The following is an 11269-nucleotide window of genomic DNA, read 5'->3' as shown; positions in this document are numbered from 1 at the left end:
TAAAAAGAACCAGTTCAAAAGAATGGTTCATTGTGAACCGTACATCTCTCCGGACTGTTTACCCAAACTATGTTATAGGAAATAATATTGTAATGTTCTGTTTCTTGCATTTTTTTTCAGAAGACACCAAAACACCTCTAAATTCTCTGAGCGGTTCAGATCTTTCTATTGCTTTTGCCAAACAGTTTCATAGATTTTTTTTAAAGGGACATCCTAATTGAGCTCAGACTGCTTAGTCAATACAATCCCACACAAACACACTTCAAATCTCCAATGCTCAACAAGTTGACATGATAGCATCCACGATTAGCAGAATACTTTACCTGCGTCACACGGCTCTGAAGAGGATGACACAATCTGACTTCAAGAGGCGATAGCACTGAGACAATCCCAGCTTTCCTTCCATGTCTCTTTCTCTTGTGGTGTGAAGAAGAGCCACTGGTGCCGTCTCCTCTCAGCCATGACTATAAATATGTGTGTTAGTCTGAACGAACAAAAGACTTACAGAACAACTTCTGTTTCACTGAAAGAGACATGTGTGTGTGTGTGTGCGTGTGTGTGTGTGTGTGCTTGAAGCCAGCAAATACCCCGTTTTTCAACCTGGACATGTTGGCTTGGAGTTATTTTGTTTACTCCCAGAGATGCTTTTCACATTCATCTTGTGGTCACAAAGAACTGTTTAGTTTAACACAGATAACCTAAAGTGAAACAGCATTATCTTGATAAACTCCTCACTTCGTACCACTTGCATTTTCTTCTCTTTCAGTGTTTTTGAAAAAACTAACTAACATTTCTCAAAAATGCATAAATAGTGCAAAACTCACTGCCGCAATGGATTTTGTGGGTGGTGTTAATGAGCTAATGAGTGGGTTGTTGCTCACTTAGCCAAGTCAAAACCTCCAACTTTTACATTTCTGTGGTGTAATATTTTGGTCTCTAGATATGGCTCGGTTATCTCCTTCAAAATGATTGATTGGATTGTTTCCAATTATCCACCAGGCAAGAAACTTTGAAAATCACCCAGAAATGTAACAGCAAAACTTTGTTTAACAAGCTGCCAAAAATAAACAATCAATTAATGTCTTTAGCACAAACTTAGCATAGCAACATACTAAAAACAGGACACCAGTGCATAGCAACACACGAAAACCCCAAAAGGACAGCATAGCAACTGCACAGATGTCTATGTCAGTGAGTTTTTCACATGCACACAGAAAATCTCCAGAAACTGTGAAAATCAAAGTGAGATCTTAGTTAGAAGTGCATCGTGTAACACACAGGGAGCTGCTGCTGTCCCGTGGTTTGGAGCAGGACATGTGATTGCCTTCAGGCGATTAGCGCTTCAGGGAGTTGAATCAGATAATGAGGCTGTTCATGTTTCTGTCGGGACACCCACATGATCTCCCAAGTCCACAAAACACATCTCCGGTGTGAGGACACATGTGAAATATTATTATAACAATGGACTGTATGCACAGAGCGTTCTGAAGATATTTTCAGCGGTTTCTGTAAACAACCCATCAGCTCTGCTGCATCCGGGTCATCTGCAAAGTTCAAAACAGCCCTTTGACTTGTAAGAAAGAGAAATCACAAGTGAGATATCTGTGAAGGTGCTGCTGTGTGTATTTTTGACTGAAATGTTGTTGCAATCATTTTGTTTCTCAGTTTCTTAAAATAACAAGGCAGGAGATGTTTCTATGAGGGTCTCAAGAGTCTCTGACTATATACACCACAACATCAAGTGATGCATCACTGGAAGGTTACGAGCTGGCTTTTCTTAATGCGGAAGATCTACAGAACACTCTGTGCAGAGTCCATTGTTTCTCTGACAAATAAATAACATTAATAGGTTTTGTTCAGTAACATTTTTTACTTCAGATGTTTCACTTCCCAAGTAAAAGACATATAAATTAATGTCTCAGTAATGTCTCCAACTGTTCTCAGATTTGTGACCCTGGAGCACAAAACCAGGCTTAAGTCTATGGGGTGTATTTGTAGCAATAGCCAAAAAACATTGTATGGGTCAAAAATATAGATTTTTCTTTTATGCCAAAAATTATTCGGACATTAAGTAAAGATAATGTTCCATGAAAATATTTTGTAAATTTTATACCATAACTATATTAAAACATAACTTTTGATTAGTAATATGCATTGCTAAGAACTTCATTTGGACAACTTCAAAGGTGATTTTCTCAGTATTTAGATTTGTTTGCACCCTCAGATTCCAGATTTTCAAATAGTTGTATCTCGACCAAATATTGTCATATCCTAACTAACCATACATCAACGGAGAGCTTATTTATTCAGCTTTCAGGTGATGTATAAATCTTAATTTAGAAAAATTTAACCTTATGACTGGTTTTGTGGCCCAGGGTCACATTTGTCTATTATCAATTATCAATACGATATAATATGATATATGATAATATAATATATATACAGTACAGACCAAAAGTTTGGACACACCTTCTCATTCAAAGAGTTTTCTTTATTTTCATGACTATGAAAATTGTAGTTTCACACTGAAGGCATCAAAACTATGAATTAACACATGTGGAATTATATATGGAATTATATACATAACAAAAAAGTGTGAAACAACTGAAAATATGTCATATTCTAGTTTCTTCAAAGTAGCCACCTTTTGCTTTGATTACTGCTTTGCACACTCTTGGCATTCTCTTGATGAGCTTCAAGAGGTAGTCACCTGAAATGGTCTTCAACAGTCTTGAAGGAGTTCCCCGAGAGATGCTTAGCACTTGTCTGCTCTTTTGCCTTCTGTCTGCGGTCCAGCTCACCCCTAAACCATCTGGATTGGGTTCAGGTCCGGTGACTGTGGAGGCCAGGTCATCTGGCGCAGCACCCCATCACTCTCCTTCTTGCTCAAATAGCCCTTGATGCCTTCAGTGTGACTCTACAATTTTCATAGTCATGAAAAAAAAGGTAACTGCACCTAACTTACATCATTATTGTAATTACGCTGGCTCTTGTGTTTCCTGTCGGGCCCTATGGACTCGCAAAGAAAATTATGTTCAGAATAGTATACAGTACTACCATACTGCTCTTACATTTCTGTAGTATGCATAGTGTGCATACTGTGTTTATATAAATCTTTTCGTCACATGGCACCTTGGAAATAAATAATTTTAGTTTGCATTTTCAGTAAAAATGTCTTTAAAATATCATGCATTTAAGATATATGCATCCTATTTACAGTACATAATACTCTTACTATTTTTGCATTATGTATACTATGCACAATGTGTAGTTTTTACTAAAATGTCACTATACATTTTATGGCATGGCATCTTGGAAATAAAAATGTTTCTTTTTAGTAAAAAGAAAGTATTTAAAAGATGCATGGAATAAACAATATAGGCATGTTATACACTGTTCTATGTTTGAAATAGTATACTACTGTACCTTACTATTATATTTGCAGTATGCGCATTGTGCAAAGTGTGTATTTTTTTCTGAAATGTTCTTTTCTAAATATTTTCATTACTTGACGCCTTGAAAATAAATTTAAAAAGTTAGTATTAGTATTTTTAGTAAAACAAAGTCTAAAAATATAAATGTTGCACGCATAAGAAATAGGCTACATGCATACTACATACATATTGTTTTTATTATTTTTGCAGAATGCATACTGTGTGTGCACAGTGTTAAATTTCTACTAAAATGTTTCTATAAATCTTCTCATCATATGGCACCTTGGAAATAAAAATTAGTATTTGTAATCTTAATTTAAGTCTTGGAATCAATGTTGCTTGCATAAAGAATATATTCATACTATACACCTTATACATAGCCTACTATGTTGGGTAGTAGGCTATATATAAGTGGCTACTATGGGTAGTGTACTACCAAACTGTCCTTGCTAGTTTTGCAGAATGCATACTGTGCACAGGGTTTAATGTCTTCTAAAATGTTTCTATACATCTCATTGCAGGGCACCTTGGAAATAAAGATTTAGTTATCATTTAAATAAAGTATTAAAAAGGTCAATATTCAATGTATAAGCAATTAATGCATACTATACAGAGTATGCATAATGCAGAAATAGTAATTATGATAATATTTCATTCTGAACTCAACGAGCAGAACTAGCAGCGCCCCCTGCAGGCAGAGGATGTAACTGAGAGAAAGTGCACTGCGTTCTAATTAGGGAAAGACTGATATGAATTATAAATAAACATGTTAAGGCAGATTGGTGTGTGTCTGGTCCATTCCTCTGATGTTGGGACATGTCAGCATTCTTCTGCTGAAAATAAGACATCTCTTTATCATTAGAGAACAGAGATAAAGAAAAAATAAATAAAAGCTTGTATGACTTGCACAATCAAAGCAGCCCTGTCCTGCTCTGTACGTCTATTTCATGTTTATTCCCTGTCATTATTTTCCTGTGATCGATTTGGCATTTGTTTCTAATTTTAAGTGGGTAATTTGCTGTTTTGTTCTCTGTGCTTTGGGCCATGACTCATGCCAAAGCATGGCTTACTCTCTCTATATACGGAGGGATTTCCTAATTAAAGCTGTCAAATGTCTACGAGGCTTAGAGCAAACAAATAAGAAAGACACAGGAGAATAATTAAAGGAATAATTCACCCTGAAACAAAACTTCTGTCAGGATTTACTCAACTCATGTCATTCCAAACCCATTTAATGCTACTTCCTCTCTAGGAGATGTTAGGATGAGATGTTCATGATGCTCTTTGAAGCTCGAAAAAGCAACAGAAGGTATCATTACATCACTTTTTCATCTCTGAAAGTTTTTTTAAAGTATGTTCACACATATGTACATATTTACATTTAAAATTGGAGAAAACGTACAGGTACCTGTTATTGGTGTTATCTGGCACCTCGTGCTTATTTCCTTAATCATCTGACAAATCCTATTTAAATCAATTAATAATTAATAATCATACATAAAAACCTAAATAATGTGAAAAGTGATAAAATAAATTAAGAATATATTTTTAATGCTACCTTCATATAAAAAACAATACAAAAATAAATCTGCTTAACAATAGTAATAATGGTCCTTGTTTTAGCAAACACCAATAAAATCTCTTTCAGATAGGCATTTCACTAGGTAATGATGATGAAGTGTTTGAGCTCTATTCTTCAGGTGTTTAATGTGACAGAGTCCACACTAAACTAACAGACCTCTGATATACACACTGATTAATAGTAAACATCCTCTTTTACCCTGCTGCGGGGCCAGAAAGTGCTTACACTTGGAGAATAAATCATTCATTCCTCATAAAGGCATATACTGTTTCTGTGGGCTAACAATGAAAGCACATATCTGTAACATTTAAACCGAAGCTTCAGATGAACACACTTCTTTTAATGTTGTTTTAGTCAAATTCTTAAAACATTATCTGCAGGCTACAAAACACAACAACAAATGAACAACGAAGTGAAAACTTTGCATGCATAGTTGTCATCTAAAAGGCTCATTCCTTGTTTTGTATAGAAATGTCTTTGTTCCACAGAGCAGCTTTAAATTGCAAGCATCTGGGGATGGTTTGTGTGCAAAGCAACATACTTTCACAGAAACAACAATTAACCTCAAACGGAGTAATAATTTTGCTGGAAAAGCAGGAATTAAGTGAAGTTGGTGGCTACGAGACAGTATCCCAGAGCAATCTTTTCTAATTGGTCCCCATAATCAAATTTTCAGCAGTCGCCACAGTCTGCAGCTATTTATGATAGTGAAAATTGTCTCGTTATGAGCATTAGAGGATTCATAATGTATTATGGTGTGTTGTTAATTTTGTTTTCTATATTTTGATTAAAAATCTTTTTTACTTGAAAAATGGAACAGAACCAGCAGTGGAAAAACAGATTAGTCAGTCCATTTAGACCCCAGTTATATATATATAACTTATATATAAACATTATAAGACACTGACCATATGAAAACGGCATTACAAGCAGTTTCATCATGCTCAGTTTAAACTGCAAAATATCTGGACTTCTCCATCACAAAAAGCCACCATAAAGTGGCTTTAGGATCTCTGTTCAGATTCAGATTTTATATAAATATGCAAGCATGCGTGCATACACACACACACACACACACACACACACACAAACACACACACACACACACACACACACACACACACATATATATATTTATATATATATATATATATATATATATATATATACACACACACACACACATCATGTGATATGTATCAAATTATAATGTATCATTGTTGATATAATGAATTTGAAGCTGCACAACTGATTTCAACATTGATAACAATCATTGTTTCTTGATCAGCAAATCAGCATATTAAAATAATTTATGAAGGATCATGCGACACTGAAGACTGGAGTAATTATATTGAACTGTATACATTGTATTTTTTATTCAATATGACAATATTAGAAATTGATTACAAATTATTTACAAAATATTCGTTTCACAAGTCATATTTACCTTACATACTAAAATTGTTGGTCACATAAGGAATGATGGCACAATTAAGGGACAGTCGTGTCTTCAGAAAAAAAAAATTGCAATTTTCATACAAAATATACCAGCATTGTTTATTTCACGTCTTTAGATTATAATTTAAAAAATATACCCAAAGTTTCACAGACAAGGCTTAAGCTTAGTCTCAGACTAAAATGCATGTTCTGGGCTGTTTTAACTGAAAGAAACTTGAACCGACTGATCTTAAAATATGTCAGTGCCCTTGTTTTGTCCCGAGATGCACACAAATAATGTTATTTTCTAAGGCAAGTTTATAAATGATAATTAAATGTCCTTACTGACCCATGGCATCATCCGCCCGGAGAATTCCCCCCCCCCCGAGTTGTGTGAGACACTTTTTTTTATTTATTAAGAATGGGCACTTTTTATTTAACTTCTTTTGGATTGGTGCACTACAACACACGCTTGGTGAATTAACCCTTTAACCTAAACCCTAAATTATAAAGACATGTCAAGTTCATATAATAATTATCTCTTCATATTCAATAATACTGTCAGTGCTTTTACTTTACTCCGGTATTTTGGTACATTGGTAAATTGTAGTTCTCATGGTATATTTATGAGGGACTGGCCGGTCGTCCGGTGACGCTGGTGTCCCACATGACAGAAAGTTTCTCATATCTCCCCCTCGCGGTTCATGAGTTCAGTGAGGGTGGAAAATGGCGGCTAGATGACTCTCTCCACTCCTACAGAGAAAAGAAAAAGTGTGTGGAAAAATTCTGGATATCTCTTTGGAATATCGACAGCAACACTCAAGGGCGTATCACAACTCCTTCATCAGTGAGGATGTCGCGCTGGGTGCCCACGAAGAAGGAGAAGTATGGAGTCGGTGAGTACAGAACAACCAAACTTCTTAATGTCCCATTACAAAAGTTTTGGGAGAAATTGTGATTCCAGTTTCTATGTTTCCCGGCTGGCTTGGCTTATTTAAGGAGGTGTGTTTTTATGATTGTGGGTCCGTGTGTATTCAGTTTGTAGTTGTGTGTTTGAGAGATATATATTTTTGTGTGTGTGTGTGTGTGTGAGATTTACACACAGACGCGCCTAGTTCCAGTGTTTCCTGCGCTGCGGGCCTGAATGGAGCTGATGGATACATTGTTGCTCCTTATTAATCGCGCGCTGATACTTTGTAACAACTTTTCGCGCCGATACGTTCTAAAGATTCGTTCTCGATGTGTTCCGCGCGGAAGATTCTGAACGGGCTTCATTCTACCAGCCCCTGCTGCTTTCAGTCGCCCGATTGTTTTGTGTATGTATGTCTCAGGGATCCCACTGTCATGGAAATCTGGAACTGTTAGGATATTTAAAAACCGTGATTTTAATTCACACAGTTTCTGTAGTAAATATCCATGGCCTAAAATAGGACACGCAGTGAACTGAAGTGCTTTATTAAATCCGCATCAAACCCTAATGACTGGAAAACGCATGCAAAGTTATTGGTTGAAAGGCGTGGGAAGCCTGATGTAAATAAACTCGCTTCATTGGACTACTATATATGCGTGTGTTTGATCCTATCTGTTATTTTAAAGACTTTTGCGTAAATATTTTGTAAACTCATACGTACTGTATGTTGTGCTCCTATCGCATTCAACTCTCTGAAATACTTCAGTCCGATTGGTTTGCTTCATTGGCTAGCAAGTTTGTGTCATGATTTCAGGCGCTGCTTACCTACATATCTGAGCAAGTTTCATTCCTCTCCTTGCACTTGACTTGCTGTAAATAATAATAAAAAAAACTACTGTTTCTATAATGTGTCCACATACGTTTAGAACTACTTGTTAATCCAAAAACATCCGCTGTAAATGAAAGTTGAACTCTTTTCCTGGCGTTTCTTCCTTCTGGTGTGTAATGATAGACTGGATTGTTTTCATGCTATTGGTTGTGTTGCGTCATTCCTCCAGCTGTGATTGACATGGCATGATTTGGAGAGAAGTATTGCACTGGATGATGTGGAAGCTTGTTCTCATTATCAATGGGACAAAATCACGCTATATAAAGTTAGAATTCTGAAGAAAAAAAAAAACCCATTGTGAAATAAAATTAATTTAAATAAAAAATATGAAGAAAAAATCCCAATTTTTATATTGTTGTTGTTGTTACTTTATTGTATTTCCTGGCAGAAACTTTCACAGGCAGATGCTGTTGGTGTTTTCTAACTGAACTGTTTCAAAGAACACCCATAGTTGTTGTTAATATATCTAAAGTTCACTTAGAAAGTCCCTGAGAAGATCTGGTTTTAAATGATTGAAGGATATAAAATAATCTTAATTCCATCTCAACTGGACAAGAACTTTATGGGTTGCATTAAACGTTGGATCAGTAATCTTCTATTGGCAGCAAACTTTTTTTTGCTGCCAGCAAGTCTATCCCATAATTCTGGTTTTATCTGCTCTCCTTGATGGAGACTCAAAATATCTCCATCATTCATGTTGGATAATGTGTGTTCTGCTTGCAGGAGGAGAAAAGAGTTGCTCCGCTCTTTTGAAATATTGTGGTTAACTCATTGAGTTTGTGAGTGAAAGGTTGCTCTCTACCTGTTTGTGTTGCTCAGTACTTCCACTCTGAGCTAAAAGGAGCGCGAGGCGGTGTGTAAAAATGTCTGGTCTGTGTTGTGTGTGTATTTTTACCCCGAGGGTGGTTCATTTTTACTCTGTAATATTGAAATAGTTTTGCCTCTGTATTGGTGTAATTTAAATTCTCAAGTGCACTAGACGGAGGTGAAGCCTTTTTCTGACTACGGCAGGTAAAAGAGGAACATGTTCAAACACATTTGTGTGTGCTGCTTCCTTGATAGTCTAGCTGTTGAAAGGGGCATACTTTTCTGATTGTTTTCAGTCTAAATATACCATTGATGTATATGTATAATCGCATTCTTGAATACTAGTCTTATCATTGTACCTTGTTCTTTAATACACATGTACGTTCAGATTGGGCAGATTTTGTATAGTTGTGTGTGTGTGTGTGTGTGTGTGTGTATATATAATATATCAGTGGTGGGCCGTTATCGGCGTTAACGTGCTGTGTTAACGTGAGACGCTTATCGGGCGATAAAAAAAAAAAAAATATCGTCGTTAATCTATTCTCAAAGTTGGGTTGGGAGCTGGGTCTATACTAATCAAGCTATGATGACATTCACCTTGATATTTTATATAACTGACTGGATGAGGACAGCCTTAAAAGATGCTCAGGACAGTTGACGGGCCACTGCTCCGCATCATCACGAAAGCTTATCTTTTTCACATGTTTTTAAGCCGTACCGCTTGTCGATTTAAACATTAAAGCATCCAAACACAAGACGCGGAAAAGCTGAACAGAGTACTGGTCACTGTGTTCGGTGCGGAGAGAGAGAGCGAGAGAGCGAGAGAGCGAGAGAGAGCGAGAGAGAGAGAAAGCCGTGTATAACGGACAGCGACACTGAACCGAGCTCTCTTCTGCAAAGTTCTCCTCGAAGTCCCTCCTGCACCTGAACGAACAAATACAAATCACAGTTTGAACAAACAAAAAGATGTGAAAGAGCCCAATTCAGTACTCGCTGTGTTCTGGTGTTCAGGGCTCGTGCAGAGAAAGGCGTCTCCAAAACACTTGAACATCGAATTTGCTTATTTTTGCTCTTGTGCCGACAAATACATACATAATATGTCAAAATGGAAATTATGCTTGAAAAAACTGTCAGTTATTTCTTAAGTGAAAGTAAACAGTTGAGGAAGGATGTGATTATATTGGATGCGTTCATGGTCTCTTAAAGTGACCGCGCCTAATTTAGCTACTGGCCGCTGTAATCTTAATCCAAGAAAATTTAAATGTAAATCACTCACTGCTCTTCACTGAATTACTTTGTAGTTTTAACAGTCAAACCAAAAATTATTCAGACACCAGATATAATTTTTGATATATATATAGCAAAACTGTAATAATCTGAGAAATGTTGAAGGTGTCTGAATAAATGTAGGTTTGATTGTATATTTCATTTTTACATTGAAGACTATCCAGTGCTATTTTACTTTTAATTATTTGGTTTCTGTACCTTGACACCTACAAACTTGAAAAAAAAAAACATTGTGTAAATGGCACAAATAAATAAAAATAAACGAACATACAAATTAAGCCATGTCTTCTCAGCATAATTCTGCATTCATCATGCTTAAAACACAAACCAGTCACATCTGTCAGTTTATGGTTTTGACAGCAATGTGTTCATTTTCATGTCCTCTTTTTTTGGATCCTCCGCACACCTCTGTCTCTCTGCATGAGTAAGTCTTGTGGTATTTGAGGAAGTGTTCTCTGAAAGAGGTGCGCTGCTTACGCACTGCCGTCCGTCCCATAAAAGTTTCCAAAGCAACTTTAATAGGCTTTGTGTGTGTAGTTTGTTCCGTTCATTCAGGCCTCGAGCAGAACAGCAGTGAAGTTTGCTTTGAGAGCTCTGCACAAAGATTTCTGGCTGAGAGAGACGAAGGCATTGTGTTGTTGGATGAACAATAAAATTACGTTCCTTAAAATTAATATTTCCCACATAAAATTTCTCAGATATGCATGCATGCATATTCATCATTATAATAATCAGTATTTTTCAGATTTTTTGGATCTGCAGTTGGTCTTGTCATTTATTTATTTTGCTCAGCACAGTTACTATTTAATTAAAACAATGATGTGTGCAATTTAAGTGAATCTCATTATTTCCATGCATTATGCTTGCTGCATGAATAATTTCTGAGGTTCTTTTTCCTTCTCTTGTTGTGGTTAGTCATTTTA

The 11269-nt window shown here is 36.2% G+C and overlaps 1 protein-coding gene across 1 annotated transcript in view; it reads left to right on the top strand.

Annotated features, from left to right (window-relative positions):
• The first annotated feature begins 7245 nt into the window (after positions 1 to 7245).
• Positions 7246 to 11269, top strand: part of LOC113081086 (dedicator of cytokinesis protein 1-like) — a 160777-nt gene continuing 156753 nt past the window's right edge. Inside the window, exon 1 of the mRNA XM_026253134.1 lies at positions 7246 to 7349. Within this exon, the coding sequence (XP_026108919.1) occupies positions 7307 to 7349 (43 nt within the window). The 5' untranslated portion in view covers positions 7246 to 7306. The remainder of the gene's footprint in view (positions 7350 to 11269) is intronic.

Source organism: Carassius auratus, unplaced genomic scaffold, assembly GCF_003368295.1.
Source record: "Carassius auratus strain Wakin unplaced genomic scaffold, ASM336829v1 scaf_tig00033088, whole genome shotgun sequence".
Taxonomy (NCBI): domain Eukaryota; kingdom Metazoa; phylum Chordata; class Actinopteri; order Cypriniformes; family Cyprinidae; genus Carassius; species Carassius auratus.
The sequence above is the reverse complement of the archived record's forward strand: the minus strand, read 5'-3'. Positions and strand labels throughout refer to the sequence as shown.